Source organism: Elgaria multicarinata, chromosome 1 (genome assembly GCF_023053635.1).
Source record: "Elgaria multicarinata webbii isolate HBS135686 ecotype San Diego chromosome 1, rElgMul1.1.pri, whole genome shotgun sequence".
Classification (NCBI taxonomy): Eukaryota; Metazoa; Chordata; class Lepidosauria; order Squamata; family Anguidae; genus Elgaria; species Elgaria multicarinata.
This window is the reverse complement of record NC_086171.1, coordinates 163,695,568-163,716,261: the sequence shown is the minus strand read 5'-3', so window position 1 is coordinate 163,716,261 and position 20,694 is coordinate 163,695,568. Positions and strand designations below refer to the sequence as shown.

The following is a 20,694-nucleotide window of genomic DNA, read 5'->3' as shown; positions in this document are numbered from 1 at the left end:
AGCAAGGCAGAAGCTGAGTATTTGACTAATGGGATAGCAGTCTTCTTACTTTCTTCAAGATCCTGAATATTCAATTCTAAATACATTCCCCATGGAAGAGAAATCTTTGTAGTACTCAGGTCAGCTAAGTGAGTTTTGGAGTGTTTCATGGGAATTTTAATTCCTAGTCTATACTCTCAAAGCAATCTCTTCGAGTGGTGAAATTCCTCTGTTGTTAAGAAAAATATTTCCCCAAATAAAAGAATTTTCTGGCCAGAATTTAACTGGAAGCCCATGCCAGTGTAAGTAATCCCACTACACCTCCCCCAACTGTCTTTTGGGGGCCTGAAAGAAGTGATTGCGCAGTTCCTAAAGACATTTACCCAACAAAACTAGAGTCAGATGTTACGAAGGCTGGACAGGGCACTATCCACTTGGACTTTTACTCTATAATAGTGCTGGGCATACCAAAAGCTGGGTGTCATTGCCAGTATGTGCTGAAGGGCAGATCTGATGTAAAAACAAAATATGATTACTTTGAATTGTAAACTTGGCAATATTCATCATCCCGACTTTTTTTTAAAAAAAAGCCATTTAAAACACCAAGGCCATATTTACTCATTGACATCAGTAACAGACCCAAACTCAAACTGTAGATCTACTTACATTCTGAATGTGTTCCCCAAAAGTCCAAAGTGGCACAGCCTGATCTACTACCAAACTGTAGGAGATCTCTGCCATTTTAACACCTCTGGATCAGGTCAGCCATTGTGTAGCAGCTGCCAGAATCACCTGGAGGGAAGCCTATAGGATAAATATGGCTCTGGTGCACTTACCTGTACTGCTGTGGTGAAAGCCGGGGGCTATTGCTGCCATTGCTGTTGACTTGTTCCACAGTGCTGCTCACATCATCATGGCCAACATGCAACATGCCACTAGTGGAGCTTGTGTTGATCATGGTGGGACTGTTCAGAAGAGGGAAGTTGCTCTCAGCCAGGGCTGCCTAAAAACAGACAGAGTCCAGCTGATATAATTCATGGATGCTCAAAGAAGAAAATTATGACAGGTGTGTAACATACCGAGATACTAAGAACTGCAAGTCAATTTCCCCACAAGTACTTAAAAGTGCCTCTAGCTATGTTCTCTTCCAGAAGAGCTCAATTAATTTATGGAAACCGAATTTTATCCCTTTATTAAGAAGATTCATGTCCCACCTTTCCAGTTCAAAACGAAACAAAACAAAACCAATCAAGGTGGCTTGCAGGGAAAAACCTAACACAATAAATATGACAAATAGTTTTTCAAATCCCATCTTGGTTTTATTCCATCAATAAAGAATAAAACCAGGTCTAAATACCTTGGTCTAACTGTTTCAGATAGATGTCAGAAAGGTGACTTTTCCATGAGTGCTGATGATGCTTGGGGTCCCCACCTCATTGGCTAAGAGTGATCTGAAGCCTAATTTAGTGGGACTCATTAAATAGTTCTAGGCCACTAGTTCCTCAGCAGTAAGCTTGCCCATGCTTCCTGCACCACTGTTCTGCATTTGGACCTGTCCCTATCTTTTCTACCAGCCTTGTTATTTACCATCAAGAGAGAGGGGAGCCTGAAAGGGCAATTACATTAACAAGAATGCAAGGCACTCAGCTGTGAGAGAGGCTATTTAGATATTTTGCCATTTGCTAACCTTCATTTCTTCTTAGCCCTGCCAAAACAATTAGTCCTTATATTGTCTAGCAGGACCGCAGAAATATATGAGCACTGCACTATTCTTGCAACAAGCAAGAAGGTGGGCTTTTGGCTATTTGGAGTCAGTGCTCCCAGGTTGTTATAGGAAGAAGGATTGCTTAGGCCTCTCCAGTTCTTCAGTACATCCTGTGCTGACATTTAAGCTAAACACTGATTGGCTTTAACAGCCATAGAACAAATTTCCTATCCAGAAAGATAAAGAAACTAAAACCCCAAACCAAACAAGTACATGTCATTATAAATTTGGTTCCTACATTCATAGATCTACTCCAAAATGCTGTGAGGGATTCATAGATCTCCTCCAAAATGGCGTGAGAGTTTCCCTTGGTGGGTCTGAATTAGAAACACAGCACTCTCCTAACAAGGATGGTTCTCTCCAATGGGAGCAATACTGCATATAAACTTGGCCTTACCTGGTAGCTGGCATTAAGTGCTCCATAACTAAGGCCAGAAATCATGTTTTTCACTAAAGTTGGGCTCCTGTAAACAAAAAAAGCAGCTGTTAGCATTCCTATACAACAGGTGGAATAATAGAGGCACCCTGGGAGGAAGAGCAACTGCAGAAGCCACTGCTGTTTATGATTCCCCCTAAAGTGAAAATATTCCCTACTGCTAGTGGAAGATGGCTACAACTCCACATTTGTTTCTCTCCACTACTACCTAAACATTTAGTTGGTGCAAACAGTGCACTAGGCTCTGTTGTGATTTGTCTTGTCACTTGTGTAGCTGGTATTAGAAGACAGATGCCACCGGGTCCTAGGTTTCAGACTTTTGGTTGAAGTATTGTTACTGCTATCAGAGATTTTCAACCTTTAAGCGCTATAGCTGAAACACATTTCACTTTCATCTCAGTTCTCCCCTCATTAGTTCAGTTTCTGTACGTAAAAACACAACTGAACAGGGCTAGTGGCGAGTGTGGCAAAACAACAACAATAACACCCACCTTAATTATAGCAACATTCAGAATGATATGATATGCAGTTACAGGAGCTAATACCACCAACAGACACATAAGCAGAACCTTGCTGGATCAGACCAAGTATCCATCTAGTCCAGCACTCTGTTCACACAGTGGCCAACCAACTGTTGACCAGGGACCCACAAGCAGGACACGGGTGCAACTGTGGTTTTGGTTGTCTGTGCAACTAACAATAGTGATATTTAGTTACCACTAGTAAGAGAATGCTTTCGGCTATGGAAGTACACTACCAGGCACTTTTAATACCACTACTACCTGCTGTGAAACTTGCAGCACAATCATATGCATGTTTATTCAGAATTCAGTCCCATTGTGTTCAATGGTTGTGGTTTAATTGAAGTGGTTATGTTTTAATTATGCTACATTTTATCTATATTTTATTATTGTTACCAGCCTTGAGCACTTTTTTTTTTAGAGGAAAGGTGGGATATCAATTAAAGCGTACTCCTAGGGAAAGTGTGCATAGGATTGCAATCTTGGTCATGTAAGCTTACAAGTATTAATATCATACGTATACAAAGTACATTAATGGGTATACGAATGAATCATTATTCTCAGTTTATGATTCTCCTTTTAATCTTCTTTAATAAAATGTTTCCTTCGTCCTTTGTTCAACCCCTCCCACCAAGTACATCTTCCGTGTAAAAATCTTGGTAGCTGTGTGATGGTCCCATACAAGTATAACCCCCCACCAAGGAACTGTAATAAAGATAATGGGGGAGAGACAAGTTTACTGAAAACAGAGTTGTGTGTAGGTACAGGTAGATGTGATGAATTTATGTCTGAATTCATCAAATATAATGGATTGTGGATTCCTAAATATATGTTTGTGTGGTAGTGAATACACACATGCAGTTGTGAACATCAGAGAACAGTGTGCAATATTTGAGTTCACTACAGGAAACTGACACACGCAATAGACACAGTAAGTGAAGCAAAAGCTAAAACAGGGTTCTGAAAAGCTTAAATGTATAGGGCAGCCCCCCAAGAATGGAAATAATCATGCAAGCCTCTCAGGCACCTCTGGCTGAGCCACCTCTCCACTGTCCTCAGGGATAATTGATGGGGATTATATCTCAGTCATTTAAAGAGGGTCATTTACTCCTTCACAAAATTCACAATTCATTTACAGAATTCACAGCCACAAGACATATGAATGGTTGCCATTAGCTTAGATAGCTTCTTAGGCAAATTCATGGAAGCTACCTATATGAATGGCTATTAACCTGGATAGTTATATGTTCAGAGGAAGAATACCACTGAATAATTGGATATCAGGAAAAGGCTGTTGACTTCATGCCCTGCTTGTGAATTCTTCAGAAACTTCTAGCAGGTCACAGTTGGCAACAGAATGTTGGGCTAGACAGAGCTTTGGTCCTATCCAGCAGGACTGTTCCCATGGTCTCACTCTAAGTGGTGTGCAGTTCATACGGGAGGGATGTTGGCGTCAAGTTTGCTGCCCATGCTCCATAACTCCCAGGTGCTCCCCACCCCACACCCCATGCAAGATGGACACTGCATCCCCACCCCCACCCCCCAAGCCATCTTCATCGTAAACTGGAGCATTCTTCTTCCCAAGGGTACTGTCTGTGAAGGTATCAGACACACCCTGTCATCTTTGGTGGCCTTCTCTTTTGGTACTCAAGTTCATCTACAGTCCAGACGGCTCCCTTGACATTCTCCACTCGCACGAAGCACTTGTGCAGGCTCAGGTTGTGGCGTACGGCATTCTGCAGGCAGGACAGAGGAAAGAAAAAGGACGCCGTCAAGATCGGTGAAGGTCTCCACAGTCCCAGCCCAACCCCCAAAAACCTCTCCAAACTGATCCCTCTGTTACCAGTCATTGGCCTCTCAGCGTCCTACAGAGCTGTTGGCAACTATCTGCTATTGATATACTTAACATTTGGTTCTCAGCATGATAGATTATGAGTAAGGGATGCTTTCAGTGTACCATATAGTGAACACAATATTCCAATTGTTATAATGGCTGCATTTTTGTTGTATTGTCCCCACTGTACATGCTTCTATAATTTTATTGAGTTACATTGTTGGCTAAGTCAACACCACCACCTGATCAGCTGCCTTGGTGTTATCACCTCTGCTGTAAATTGGTTTCTCCTAATCATTAGTAGTCCCAGCCATCATGTTACCTTATGACAATAGGTACACATGTGCATACCTGTGGACTATCCTGAAGAAACATGGTAGCTGGGACTGAGGTGCTCTCAGCCAATGTCGGCAGCAGAGAAAGATGTGATCACAACAGCAAAAAGAGTCCCGTCCCCCTCCCCGCCCACCCAACTCCATTCAATTGATGGGATCAACAAACACCAGCAGCAGCTGGAAAAAGACTGTTACTCAGAAATACAGAAGGAAGGGGCTGCAGTGTGACAATCCAGCAGCACAAGTTACGGGGAATGCTTCAATCCAGTTATACTAAAAGCCAGCAGGAATCCATCAGAAGGGAGGCCGCTCTGTCTCGGGCTCTGAGACACCTGCTAACAAAGCTTCCATACAAGAACCATTTTGTGAGCATGTGTCTTGTTCTCACCTCCTACAGACATCAACAGAGAATTGTTGCTGGGCTTCCGCAAGCCAGCCTACGTAATCTTTCATTATTGGCTAAATGTAGGGAAAAGGGAGGGAGAGGAAAAGCAAGCTAAACATTGTGAGGGGCAATTGATTTCCAAGACCATCTTCTGTGTGGAAATATTCAGATTTCCCTCCGTCCCTCCACATCTTACAGCCCATCCCTCCTCTTTATTCTGTTGCCCATCTTTACATTTCTAATGTAAAATAAAGAAAACGCACGTATACAGGCAGTGTTGCCCCGAGAGATACTAGCTCCCTCTCCCCCCCTTCTAGCTCCCTGCCATTTGCTACTGCCCCTATTTCATTACCAATTTTAATTTGCCTCTAATTAAATCCTGTGTATTTTTCCGACTCACTTGCTAATCCATGAGGGAGGCAAGAGGCTGGAGTGGAATCTCTCCGAGCTATAATTACAAAGGGCCTAATCACGTCGGGGCTCTGCCTTTGAATAAATTTCCTTGCATTAAGGTTCTCAGATTCTCTGCCTTGCAAATGAGAATGACCCCAATTTCAGGATGTTGGCCTCGGAGGGTTTTTTTTTTTTATTTCGAGTCCTGATTCGTGATGAGAGACTAATTCGTTACGCTAAAACATTAACAGCAATTTAAAAGGTCGAACGGGGGCCGTATAAACAAAAGAGCCGGCCAAGACAACAAGGCAAAAGAGGGAGAGATGGGGAATAAAAACCCCACCTTAGAAAGTGTTACAGTTCTTGGAAACTCAGTGAATTAGACTTTTCCCTCCAATATTCGATACAGTTTTATTTCAAGCTCACCCATACCTCCTCCTCCACCACTTCTTTCCTATTATTTATCAAACTGAATATTTGTGATGATGCAGTTGTCTCTCATCCGGTGGGGGGGCGGGAGCAGAGGCCTCGCTTTCCACTTTTGTTATAAAGGCAGCAGCTCAGCCTGGAACTATGTGGGGCTCAATGATACTAACCCGCCACTTGAAACTGGGTTAGCACACTGTTGTTACTAAATGACAATTACCAGTAAAGCAGCTTTCCCCAACCTGGTGCCCTCCAGATGTGTTGAGTCTGCAGCTCCCATAATTCCCAAACCGCATCAACTGATAGCAAGGCTAAGGGCTTGCCTAACCTTTATCATTGCACCTTGCTTAATTGTACCATGGCTGTGACAAGGCTGCCCACATTTCAAATAGTTACAGACTACATCAATAGCCTCCAAACACCTGCGTCCAACACTTCCAAACGGAGGGTGCTTCCACATGCCCGGTTTCCTTGGGGCAGTTGTGCCCAAACTTTGTAAAACCGTCAGGGGAATGCACACAATATCATGGCAACAGATTCAGAGGACCGAACAGCAGCCTGATGAAAGGGTTTGCGCAAATGCTTTGCTGCTGTCAGTCCAGAGTACCGAATAGCATTTGTTCTCTTGAACCACCTCTTCGATGACAGGTGAAGTGCTTTATTACCCCTTCTCGTTCTGTGGCATTGATGTTGCTGCAGTGTGAGGTGCAGATAAGCTCTGAGGCTCTGTGGTGGATCATCTGTGAGCAGAAGATCTGCCTCAGGGCTTATCTGAGACACAAGTCACACAACTGTGTTTATGTTTGTGTGAGAGAGAATATGAGCCTAAATGACTTGCTGAATTTCACAAAGTGAGTCTCAGGTAGGAAGTGCATCTCAGTCTCAGTGGGCAGTCCCAGCGCAGAAATCAAGAGAATAAGGTCAGGCTCTCCCTGTAAAAATACTGCAGCCTCATGTTTTTGTTTTAGGTATAGGGAATGGTTACTGTTGGAAACCCCACATTTGCTGCTGTTACAAATGTGGTCCTTTTGCACTGAAGCCATTGTAAAGGCAGATGCCCTCTGGCACTGAAATCAGGAGTTTAACAAGTAAGGAAGTCAATTTGGAAACCTACGCTGCAGAATACTCTACTTCTATTTCAAACATGCAGCCCTGTTGCAGTTGGCCAGATGATGAAGTCAGAGAATGGGGTGTGTTTTTTTCTTCCCTTGACTCCCAAGGGGCACCATGACCTTGGGAAATCCGTATGCCCTGAGGTATGGTAGCAATGGATTCCGATTGTGAGGGGCTCCCTGTGTGCCACTGATTCCTAACCAGAGGACTGTCCTGCCGCTATCTAAGAGTGAGACTTGCACTTCTGATCATCAGAGCCCCACATCTAAACTTAGTCTTGATCTGTACAAGCTTGAAGACTTGTGGGTATTGTACACCAGCTACATCAGACAGTGAGACACTATCTTGCCACATGCACAAGGCAGGAGGCCAAAGGCCAATGATTTGGTGAAGGTCACTGAATGTACCAGGACGTTCACAGATGTTTCCTGAAAACTATACCTGAATTTTCATTACAATGCAAACATAAGCTGCGTAAGAACAATTTGATACAGCAGACCCACAAAGGACAGTATTACTTCATCAGGAGCTGAGGGCTGGTTCTGGTAGTGCTTGAACTGTTGAACGAATCTTTCTAGCATTTTATGTGAATTTCACAATCTCTTGCCCGCCCCATTGAATGGTGACAGGGCGCTACCAAGCATATCTTTGCTCTTGCCTCACGTCTGTGGTCCCATGCTCCAGGGAGGCCTTCTTGCATGATTGTAATGCAGCTTTTGTATTTTTACAGAGTATTTGTTTAATGCCAGGCTTGGCTGTTCTGTTTGCTTCTTATCTTTGCCTTTTCTAATGATGTTTGCTTTATGCCCCTGGCCCAGCCTCTCTCTCCAGCTCCTACCCCAACGATTCAGCATTGCTCTCAGCTCCCTGCTAGGTATGCTGCTGCTGCTGCTTCCATACCAACGAAACCCCCTTCACAGCTGTCTCTTTACAGGCACCTCTTGCTTTACCTCTTGGCACCTGTTTACTTTGCACTCACAGAGCTCCTACTACCTGAGTACCTCAAAAGTGCTCTAGAAGCGCAGCTAAAGATTAAACCATCATATAAAATGGAAATGCCTTCCTGGTGAGACAACCAACATAATACACACTGGAACAAGTCTTGGCGCTGAGATTTCTGGTTCCTTCACTTCCCTCTTTATAATGACTTTTTTTAAAAAAATTTACCAGACATGATAAAAGAAAAAGGAAACCACATCTGGATTTCCCTGTGAGGGACTAAATGGCCATTTTTCAATAAACTGAAATATTTTAAAGCAATTTTTTTCATAGTCAGATGCTCTTAAGCAGAGGTTTGCAATCTGCAAACGAATGTTATTTTCAATTTACGTAGGGTGTAAGCGGCATGTGTGCCCAAAATTAATAAAGGGTACAGAATCAGGCATCTTTAGGCCACTATATTTCTCCTCTGCTCTCTCAGAGGTAGAAACATTTGGTTCTCAAGTCCAGCACTAACCACTATTTTAGGCACAGCATTTTCTATGAGGCACATGGTTCTAACTAAGTCAGACAGCTGCAGCTTGGCATTTCTCCAGTCCACGCCCTTTCCACAATTTCCTCTCACGGGAATCCACTTGCAACATGCACAGGATGCTGTCTGCACAGTTATTTGCAATTTGTACAGGCAAAGCATATTTACCTGTAGTATTCCACCTGAACCATTAGGGGGACTCAATGATTGGTGCATGAGCTTACAGAGCTCTTGAAACGACTACAGCTTCCCGCAGTTTGTTTGAATTACTTATTCGCAGACACTCAATCTGGTTAGTACTGTGGCTCTCACTTCATGTTAAGGAGGGGAAAAAAGGTTATGTAGCCACAGTCTTGCCTTGATCTCTCCCTCTCCCAAAACAAAAATGTTCCCATGACACTTGTTCAAAGGGCGATGCTTTTAACGATTTGAGTACAGAAATATAAACAAGACAAATATAATTAGCCTCCTAGTTGTCCGCATCTAAGGGAGAGCAGATTCTGCATTCATCTTACTGACATGTACCAACCTTTCAGTTAGGGATACATTAATTTTGAAAGCCACAGGGCTTGATTTCCCTGTCAGGCCAAGTGTGCAAATCAAAGTGTCCCTAGGTCAGTGTAAGTGTCTTTTCACTACTGTAAGAATTTTCAAGGGGCAATTGTGTTAGTTTGTCGCAACAAAAATAACAAAGAGTCTTGTGGCATCTCAAAGACTAACACGTTTATTCTGACATATGTTCTCGCGGACATCACCCACTTCATGCATCTGTCTTTATGCATCTCTTATTTCTTTATCCCTACTTTGTATTGTTTTATATAATGGTGTATCTTCTTGTTTTATATTGGTCTGTTGACTGAAAATAAAGAAATATATATTGTCATGCATCTGATGAAGTGGGCAGTGTCCACGAAAACCGATGCCAGAATAAATGTGTTAGTCTATAAGGTACCACAAGACTCTTTTTTTATTAGTGCACACACACACACACACACACACACACACACACACACACACACGTGTATGTGCACATGCGTGAATATATATAAAGCCATTGGGCAGAGCAAAAAGCCCACATATGCTACCATTAATGCATGTGAGGCACATAGTTTTACCACACAGATTTTTAAAAGAGGAACAGAAGGTTCCAAAGGGTTATGTAGGTGAGATGCAGGTGATGAAGTCAGAAGAAAATTCAGTGGTGCAAAACACTTGACTGAAAGAAGGGGAGATGTTACGAGAGCAAAAGGATCCAAACATAATGAAATGAATGAATGTATAGTAGGACTGAATCAGCCTTTTACATCCCTTTGCCAGAGGAGTGGAGGAATCGCTAAGACAAACTCTTCGTGATGCTTTGGACCTTGGAACAAAAACTGGGTACGGAAAGCTAAGAGCGTAGCCAAGAACCTGTAAATGCTACAAAATTAAAATACAGGCAAACCAGCACACGCTGCAAGGCAATATGGCTTTCATGCTGGGGATGGTGAAGTTGCCCATTTCTCTCCCCTAATCATTATTCATCAGTCCTTCAGACAGAGGCAGCAGCACACCAGTGACAAAGCAACTGACTTGGGAGCAAGTTGCATGGCTGGAGTCAACCTTTCTTGCAAAATGGGGCTACCACATTTTCAGGTGGGGCTTCAAAGAAATTAATTTAGAACCAGCAATTTCCTCATAAGCAACCGAAAAAGTTTGCAACCCTGTTGCCATGCCCTAGTGTTTATTGGTAGTTTTACATGTCTATGAATCAGAAATATACAAAGCTGAATAAAAAATAGTATTTATTCACGCAACAAAGATAGATTTGCAGAAGAGTTTATGCAGGCTATATGGAAAGTTGAGTATAACGGAAAACACTTTGTACTAAATGACTAAATATTTTGTCGGAATTAAAGATCTTAAAAGTACAGTGAACAAATAGTACCAAAAGGTGTAAAATAAACAAAATAGTTTTTGCTATAATTAGCAAGTGAGAAAATAGCTGCAGCTCCCCACCCAATATTCTGTTTAATTCTTATGTTGCGCACGAATACAAAAAATTCCCCCAAAAACAAACAAAGAAAACCCACACAGGTCAAGGGCATGATTCAGTGAAGTGAAGCACTTTCAGAGTGCTGAAGCACATGCATAACTTTTCCACTGAATTTCAATAAGCCATTTTTAAGCAGTGGCCAAACATGTTTTTCTGTCTGGCAACCCAGAAAATGCCTCAGGCTGTGGTGCACATATTCAAGTAGCCCATGTCTTAAGCACTCATAACCCTCAGTGATGCAAGAGAGTGTGCTGACAATGTGTGCGGACTCCTTGGGGCTTCTCCCTCCCTTACCGCAGAAACCCCAGTCCTCAAAAGGAAGATGAGGTGTGGCTGCATCCCATTACAAAAGGGACGTAAGGCTCAAAATCATTCAGATTTATGCGATGATTAGCAAGTCAGAAAATAGCTACTTTCCCAAATATTCGTTTTTATTCTTACATTGCACAACAATACTAAACACTCCCAAAAACAAGTCTCAAAGGTCAAGAGCATAAGCCTGCAAAAGTCACATTTTTCACCTTTTCATTAACTCAAGGGGACTGCACTGCCATGTTAACCATGGACAAGCATTTTTTATACCCAATATTTTCTCCATAACCAATTCTGCTAACTCCTCTTTTTCTTCCTGTATCCCTCTCTCTCTCTCCATCACCTTAGGTGTTTCTACCCACCCCTCAATATCTCATCTGTCACTCCACCCTGCAGGGCTTTTTTTTAAAAAAATCTCTGTGTACACACACACACACACACACACACACACCTGTTCTAAAGCCTAATTTCTGTAAACCTGACAGGTCTCTCAGCACCCCCGTTACCATGTTTTCTTCTTTGAGTGATTTTTGCTCTGTTTCTGACCACCTTCTTATGCGAAGCCCATGGTAACAAGACACAAGACCTTCATTCTGCCAGCAATTTACACACTAAAAGTGTTTTAGACATAAATGCCTGTGTAACATGGCCATCTGGCTGCAATATACTAAAAACATTGTCACCTTCATTGACAACCTCTGAATCCAGAAAGAGGAAAAGCAGTGTTTCAATGTCATCTCCAGTTAAATGGGTCTAGGAGGTCTATAGAAGTTGGTTCTCACAACGACGTAGGATTGGATTACAAACAGATATTTGGCATTTTGTGGCTTTTTTGTGCTGTTCTAGACTGTGCCTGGACCATGGATAATCTTATTTTGGGAAATCCACTAGGGTCCTTGCTTCTTTGCTTTCAGAAGTTTTAAGACCCAATTCTTCCAGCAGGTTTTATAATTTAAAAATTAAAATGAGGTTGTGGTTGTTAGCTGCTTTGAGTATGTCACATAAAATATGAGAAGAAACATACATTGAAATAAATGAAATTAAAATCCTCCAGTAGTCCACCTACATTTATGTCTGTTTTTATCCTTTAACATCCTTAAGTGATTCTGAAAATGAATCACCCTTTTTAACCATTGTGGATTGAAACTCTGGTAGGATGCATGAGGGAAAGATACTTTTTAAGACCACTTTAAGTTACTATTGGGGGGAAACCCCACCTTGTAAATTGCTTCTTGCCTCTTTTAAGTGCCCTGCTATGCTCATAGTTTAAATAGATAAAGGAATATTCCTTCATGTTCACTTAAGCACAATAAGAGTAATCGCGAACTTTAAAAACCCACCCTGAGCCAGTAGTGTGCAGGGTGGGTAGCGTGAGGCCCAGCTGCTCCTTGATCACATGAAGCCCCTTTTATGTGATTAATGCACTATTTATTCCCTAAGATCATGCTGTTGACACTGAGATTTATACAACACTATAGAAAAAAAAATCAGAATTAATATGGTACGCACTCACTTTTGCCCTTCTGCCTGTAGCTGGTTCATCCTGAGAGACATTTTGAGGTTCAGATAGTCCATAACTACATTCAGTAAGACTTCACAGTTACTTATTTATGTAACTATGTATGAAAAGCAGGCTTGATGTCCTCTGGTCAGGGAACTTCTAGAAATACCCCATCACTGTAGTAATTATTAACATCTCTTTTGTCTACAAGTGTGCCTGGACTCTTGTAATAAAATGTGCAAGGCAGGCAGCATAGCAACTGTGGAGAATTAGCTGAGACTTCATTTTGTTAGTAACGGTTTTTTATTTATTCTATATCAAATATATTATAGTTACTTTCACGTTTTAGTGGGTTTCCTTTTTTTAAATGTAAATGGATCTCAACACTAGGGGAAAAGGATGGGACAGAAAATGAAGCAGTAGCATTTGAGCTAGCACTACACTAAAATATCTGCCTAAATACCTTAGAGTACCACACTCTTATACCTACGCTCTAAAACTATAAGCGAAACATAAAAGCACAAGGCTATATGCTGTTAGTATCATAGCTAAAGACGTCACATGCTGCTTGAAAATTTCACAGCGGTTGTATTCCCTGAAGCACTTTCATATCTTGTGTTTTGAGAATGTGATTATAGCATAGCATAAGCCATTATAGCTGAAATTTGTTGTATTGTAAATAATTACATAGTAGGAAAAATTCCTCCTCTGGCAGGTGAATTGACTAGGTGTCAGCTAATAATTGTTTTCTAGACTCCAGTGACTAAGATTATATAATTCTTGAACAAGCAGAAGTGAAAATTCTTTCAAGTCTCTCATTTTGCACTTGAATACGTTAACTATCTGCCTCCATCTACGGACGAAGCTCTGTGATGTGGTGAGCAAACCCCTAGTACCAGAGTTTCCAGCAATTTATTTATTAATTATTTATTTAAAACATTTATATCCCGCCCTATATCATTAAGATCTCAGAGCGGCGTACAGATAAAAACATACAGTATAAAACAATAAATATGCACAGTTAAAAACAAATTAAACTATGATCCAAGTTAAAACAATATATAATTTAAAAGCAGTAAAAGCAGTTAAAACAGTTAAAACAATGTGCCAGTGAGTTTAACCATCAAAGGCTTTGTTAAAAAGCCATGTTTTTACTTGGTGTCGAAATGCAATCAATGTTGGCGGCAATCGGGCCTCCAAGGGGAGGGCATTCCACAGTCGGGGTGCCACAACAGAGAAAGCCCTCTCACTTGTCCCAACATAGCATATATGTTGCATTGGTGGGATGCGGAGAACGGCTCCTCCAACAGATCTAAGGTCTCGGGCAGGCATATATAAGGAGAGGCGCTCTCTCAAGTATCGAGGTCCCATGCCGTTTAGGGCTTTAAACGTCATTACCAACACCTTGAATTCCGACTGGAAGTGTATAGGCAACCAGTGCAGTTCCTTTAAGACCAGTGTAATGTGGTCTCTGTAAGATGTACCTGCCAGCAGTCTAGCTGCTGCATTTTGCACTAGCTGCAACTTCCATGTCGTCTTCAAGGGCAGCCCCATGTAGAGTGCATTGCATTAGTCTAAGCAGGAAGTTACCAGTGCATGCACTACTGTGGCTAGGTTGTCCCTGTCCAGGAAAGGCCATAGCTGGCGGATCAGCCAAAGCTGACCCCAAGAACTCCATGCCACAGAGTCCACCTGGGCATCCAGTGACAATGATGGGTCTAGGAGTATTGTTACATAATCACAATACTGTAGGGGCAGCTTACGTTAGCCAGAATTGAAGGGATCATTTTCCTCCGCTGAGTGGCAACTAAATAAAGGAAGAGGACAAACCCTAGGCATGGATGACAAGTATGATCCAGGGCTTTTAGAGATTTGGGCTATGATATTCGATTGCATGACTCAGAAGAACTTCTGTTAGACTAGGCCTGCACAACCCAAGGCAACTCAGCCAACTGCAGCCTCCCACAGTGGAGGGAGAGGGGTATCTGCATAATGCATTTCCTCTTCCTAGGATCAGATATATGCAATGGAGTTGGCAGAAGTTTTTCTTCAACCCCTTGAACCATTGTGCTCAGCCTTTCTTGCATCTGAAATGCCCTCAGGCCTCTGCATTATGTTTTAGATATACACTTCAAAAAAAAAACCCATAGGCATAACCTAACAATGTACAGTGTACATCCAAGAGTGGGTTAAAAAGAAAATATTTGGTTAGGAATCACCAAAAGGTTTCCCACAATTGAGGTAGCAGTCCAGGCTTTTGAACTAATAAAATGAAGGGGGGGGGGAGATAGTTAACTGAGATGTGAATCTACGGAGGAATCATGGAATGAGAATGGTCAAGTAGCTGTACAAAGAAAGACCAGCTAACTGGACAGAAAGAGGGGGGGGGGGATGGAAATAGGCTAAGCAGAATTGCACAGCTAGTCAGAAGCCAGATTGAAAAATCAACGGAGGACTGCTAAAGCCAAAGAAGCCAAAGCCAAAGAAGCTTCCCATGCTAGGGATGCTATTGTGTGCAGGTTGAACATCTTTCTTCTGTGGTTACACTCCAGCAGCCACAGCAACTACACAATTTCTCTATGGCATCATGAATGCTATGACAGATTCATCATTGGCAACTTGGGTGCTCTATGACTATCAGGGATCTGATTTATTAAAACAGACACCCAAGGTATAAACAAAAAACTAACTTCCACGGGAAGGTGCCCCAAGTGCTAGGCACCTATCACACTTGTGCTTATGTGTATACCTCAAGGGATTTGCCTGTGTTGTAAGTCACCCAGCCCTCTATCAAATATTCTCATGCTTAACCCTAGATAGACTCATGTAAAGATCTTGATACTGTGGGTGTGCATGTGTTTATGTATGTGTCTAAACAAGCATTGTCCAACAAGCCACATAAAGGACCCTGTTTTTTTATTGTCCAGGTGATAGAGAAAAGAAACGATGGCAATAAAAAGGAGAGTTTGACTTCTTTCCCCCGACATCTTAAAATTCAGTTTCTGAAACCCCAGTCTGTTCACAAACTTTGCAGACATGCCAAGGCTTCTCAAACGAAACCGATAAAAGAAGGCAGAAAGGCAAGATTGAACGGCTGAGATAGTATTCAAGTATTTTGGGATTAGAAACTTCACTCTGCATTTGTTCCCTCGTAGCTGGAGCCAAAGGCTGCTACTTCGTCCGATATCAGGAACAGATACAGGCAGCAATGAACAGATCAACCACAATTTAGCCTGTTATAGTCAGCCCTGAGAAGTAACCCATTGGAATCTCAGGAAGCGGTCTTTCCCTGTTTTGCTCCATGAAATCTCTTGACCGACAATTTCATGACTGGACATGAGGCTCATCCTTGCAAAGCATGTGTTCAACTACAGCACAGCCGCCCCCGTCCAAGGAACTTTAGAAAAGTAAGGATTTCTAATGTTCCTTTTGAAATTGATCCAGTTCAGTTCACTCGCTTCCCACATGTGCCTGATGCGGTGACCCCCTTTTCACTCTCAGAAAATAACCCTCGCTTGTCTCAGATTTGCGTTTGCTTAATGGGCAACAAGCTCTGCTTGGCCGTTATCGGAGTTTGACGGCTACACAATGACTCTGGCTTCCCGTCTGAGGGAGTGATTGTATCAGGGCCTGCGTGTGACAGTGGCAGAATTATGTCATGTCTGGAGGATGGAATCTTATCGGGGCTCTGGCTGAAAAGCAGAGATGCCCAGCTGCGGGAACACCACACACACACACACACACACACACACACACACACACACACACACACACTACTCTGGAGATAGCCCTCCTCTCTCATGCCCTCCCCCACTTCCGCATCCCAAGGAGGAATGGTCTCTTCTGCTCCCAGATCTCACCAACACATGACAGCATGAAGGAATGAGCAAACAGATTCAGACACAGAGGATAGTGACAGGCCATGTTTATATTAAAAAGGGCAAGAAAAGGACTATTTTACACGAAACAACACATACATAACACAGCCCTTCAAATTTTAAGGGTGCACACCTTTGCTAAAATAGAGATTTGACAGAAAAAATAAATTGCAAAGGGGCCTTCAGCGTGTCTGATGTGTTCACTGGAATTGGCCACAGACAGGCACATGATTGTACTTGAGACCTTCTGCATGCAAAGCATGTGCTCTACCACTGAGCTACACCCATTTCCCACAAAATGACTTAGAGATCTTGTCTTGTTCTAGATCCTGATGGGGCTGGTAACTACTAACAGAGTTATAAATGAGGGGAAAAAGAAAGATACATACACTTCATAACGATGACGACGATGACAACTGCAGCAGCACACAAAGCCTGCATTGTGATCAGGGGTCTACTGTGCTATAGCATCATATGTGAATGCATATACAGAGGAAACAGTCCCACTGTTTTGTTTTGTTTTTGTTTACAGGTGGAAGAACACAGATCCCAACTGATTTGGACTTAATTAACGTTGCGTAAGGAGTCTGAGTAGGACAAGGGGACTGATCTAGGGCACTGTGAGCCCTGCTTCATGCGCAAGATTGTTTTCTGTTGCAAAGATTAAGCTCACTCTTCATGTTCTTCATCCCCAAGGTTGAAAGTTGAGCTCTTGCAGCTCACACACACATTCTTTCCTATTGGAGACCATCTGCATCCTGGGGAGAACTCCCAATGCTCTGGAAAACCAGCCTGAATGGTTGTTAGCTTGGCTGAGGCATCTTCTATTTGCCACATACAGTGAGATACCAGCCCCAGGTTATCATTAACCTTATTTTCTATTTCTAGCATCTCTAACTCCCCTTCTGCTTTTCCTGTAGCCAAGCCACGTGCACGCAGCTACAGACCTATTTCTGCAGCCTTATAACGGAACAGATTGGTCACATGCTGTTGTCACCCACCCACACATCACTGCCCCAGAGGGCTAAAAGAGATCCTGCTGAGAGATGGAATGTAGCTCTCAGTCTTGTTTCTCCATCCATGCAGTTTGACACATTTTAAGCTAAATTCTCAATTTGTCAATAGTGCTGAGGATCTGTAGCTTTCTCACTAGGACAAACTTCAGCCACAGAGCCAAGGAATAAAGCCATAGAGACAGAGGGATATTAGCTAGGGGTTTTTGTACTGCACTCAGGGAGCTGGCATCCATCAATCCCAACTCTTTTCCCTGATAATCTTACAGCCATTTCACACCTACTGGAAGGAGGAGGAGGAGGAAGAGGAGATGAAATGACTCACATATCTACGTTTCCTACTTCAGGTAATGCCTGAAAGAGGGACCTGCTCATCGTACCTGTGAAAAGTTCCACCGTTGGGGAGATGAGCAATTTTCCTTCCTCAGATATTACAGCAGAAGCAGGAAAATGAGGATATTCTAGTCACTCAAACATCACTTTGCCTCTTTCACTCCACCATCTGAAGCCATCCTCAGGTCCACACACACTGTACACCCTAGACAGCACACCCTTCTTTATGGATTCCCCCTTTACTATAGTATCTAAGAACCTTACCATAAATTCTGGAGCACAGAACACAACCTGGATCTGCAGGCTGGTGCTATGTAAGGCTACTATCATGTCCACATCAGGATGGAGCCAAGGTACAACTCGGACATGGGCAGATATAGCTGCTAAGCAACCCTCCCCACCCCTCACTGGAGGCCCTCTTGTAACAAAAACATTCTTTGCATCAATCCTGTTGTACGTCCTCCAAGTTTAGCACTTAAAATAGAATTCCACATTAAGGACAACAACATTATAGAGAAGGAATGTACATGACCCAAGACTCTATTCAAATCCTAAGCTAAGCTTTACCTTCCAGGTAGCTGTGTTTCTCCTGAAGTAGGCAAACATCCGCGTGAACCAATTGTAGATTTCATTCAATGTTAGCTGCCTGTCAGGTGTCTCAAGGATAGCCTGCATTTAAAGAGAAGGAAAAGTTACTCCCTGACATCAGCTCCATCACTTCTTCTCATCCCCGTTTCTAGGTGAATAATTATGAACCTATGTCAGAAGATTTTTCAAAACACTGCTGTATGTTGAACACCTTTTCAACACATTTCATAGAGCTGAACTTGGGACAAGTTAACCTATCCATGTTTCTCACCAAACCTTGGGATCCTGATCCCAATCATGTAGATCAAGTTCAGCAGCACAAACTTATTCATCCCTTCTCGCTTCATCCTTATCCCATGTCTCTGGCTTGACAAGGGCAACTGAAAGAAGGCAACAAGTCGTGCCTCCTGTTTGCTAACCTGTTTCTGAATGCACCCGGCGTGATCACATTTTGAAAAGAAGATCCTTATTCTTGAATAGGTATCATTATGTAACTAAAAAAAGGAACATGATAGATCATGTAGGACTGAGAATAGTGTGGAAAGAGTAAATTAGTCTTTCCTTTAAAACAATATATCCTGGGGTAATCCAATGAATCTTATAGGCAGCAGATTCAAGACAAACAGAAAAGAATGGAGCGGTGGGCACCAGCTTAGATGGCTTGTAAAATCCAGGGGTAGCACACTTCTGATTACTAGATGGCAGGGACAATCAACAGGGGAGGATACTCCATCATGCCTTGCTTTGTAAGTGTTCTGCCTGATCCCAGCTGGATATTGGACCACATGGCAATTTGGTCTGATCTCACATTCTTATGCAAGTTACTGCATGCACCAGAGTGGCTAATACTTGGTTGGTGGGGAGAGATGAATTTATTTATTTATTTACTGCATTTATATACCGCCCCATAGCCAAAGCTCTCTGGGCAGTTTACAAAAGTTAAAGAATGAAGAATGACATATTGGCGTTTGAACAGACCAGCTATTGCAAGCTCTTGGAAGAACTTGCCAGATTGCAGGTACCCTGAAGAGGTTAAACCTGAAAGATCTAACGTAGCAGTAATAGATCCCAAGAGCAATTTTAATTCAGCTTTTTTGCATAGGTTTTAAAAGACAAGTGCCAGTAAGCAGACAATAAGAACAATGACCTTAGCATCTCCTCCTAAGCATATTTTTTATGTGTGGAATAAAGGCACACATTTAATCGAGGAAAATAGGGCTGTAGGCCACAGCCACAGGAGAATATCATAGCCTGTACTGTAAACTACAGAGGCTACTTCAACTCACTAGGCATACCCATACGATACACTGCCACCAAAGAGCAAGAGAACCTATCCTCCCCAGTGAATTTAGCTTTTGTCAAAGATGTGCTGTTGGCAGTTTTGGAGACAGAAGAGTGCAGTTCATCCAAGAAACTGTGACACAGGAAAGTTCCACCTGCTGTGCCTGAAAGCTAAGCCTGAAAGGAGGTTTTCAGTTATTATGGACCACTAAGGCTGCTACCTATGAACTCAGTTGCTTACACTCTTATCACAACAGTAAGCATAAGTAGTTATGTTACACTTTGAAAATCATAAACATTGCGGGGGAACAATGTGGTGCATCATTACTCCACTGTTAACACAAACAGCTCTTCTCATGCAAATGGGAGCAGTGCATTCAAATGTCATGTGTGGCATTCTCTGGCTCAATTACATCAATTTATGGATTAGGATTGATACGGAGGGGAAGCCCATTTTTCTCTGCGCAAAGAAATGGTATTGGAAATGGTATTGATCAAATAAACCTCACGTTAAACAGAGACTTCCGTTATTAAGCAGACGGTCAGTAATTCTACAGAAATGACTTCAAAATTATTTCAAAAGGGAGAGGCGGGTAAGAAATAAATAAATAAATTTATTATTATTATTATTATTATTATTATTATTATTATTATTATTATTATTAAAATTACTTATTTTGCTGCTGGGAAAGTTTTGAAAATCCCTGAATACAGTGAGGTGGCAGGTTCTTATTGGTGGGAGTTGTGCACATTATTGCCATTTCTCTTTTTGAAAACTCCCCCCACCCTCACTCCCTGTATTTGTGGCTAATGCATCCTTCACCCAGGGGAATGCAAAAGCACTGTGGCAGAGCCACTGTAATAGAACTAAAATGACTGACACTCTTGAGGAAATTACAGAGCTATTAACCTAATCATGTAAGATCGTAAGAGCAGCCATGCTGGATAAGACCAAGGGTCCATCTAGTCCAGCATTCTGTTCACACAGTGGCCGACCAGCTGTCGGCAGGAAACCCACAAGGAGGACATAAGTGCAATAGAACCCACCCACCCCACTCATGTTCCAATTGGTATACAGAGGCATACTCCATCTGA

General features: G+C 42.4%; 1 protein-coding gene across 5 annotated transcripts in view; it reads right to left on the bottom strand.

The window, feature by feature from the left end:
• The window catches only part of FOXP4 (forkhead box P4), a 181,564-nt gene that overhangs the window by 9,909 nt on the left and 150,961 nt on the right, over nucleotides 1-20,694 (bottom strand). For all 5 annotated transcript variants that reach the window (XM_063141677.1, XM_063141685.1, XM_063141692.1 and 2 more), the window contains 4 exons: nucleotides 18,298-18,399; nucleotides 4,316-4,437; nucleotides 2,142-2,208; nucleotides 816-982 (listed from right to left, as the gene is read on the bottom strand). In XM_063141677.1, the coding sequence (XP_062997747.1) occupies nucleotides 816-982; nucleotides 2,142-2,208; nucleotides 4,316-4,437; nucleotides 18,298-18,399 (458 nt within the window). The remainder of the gene's footprint in view (nucleotides 1-815; nucleotides 983-2,141; nucleotides 2,209-4,315; nucleotides 4,438-18,297; nucleotides 18,400-20,694) is intronic.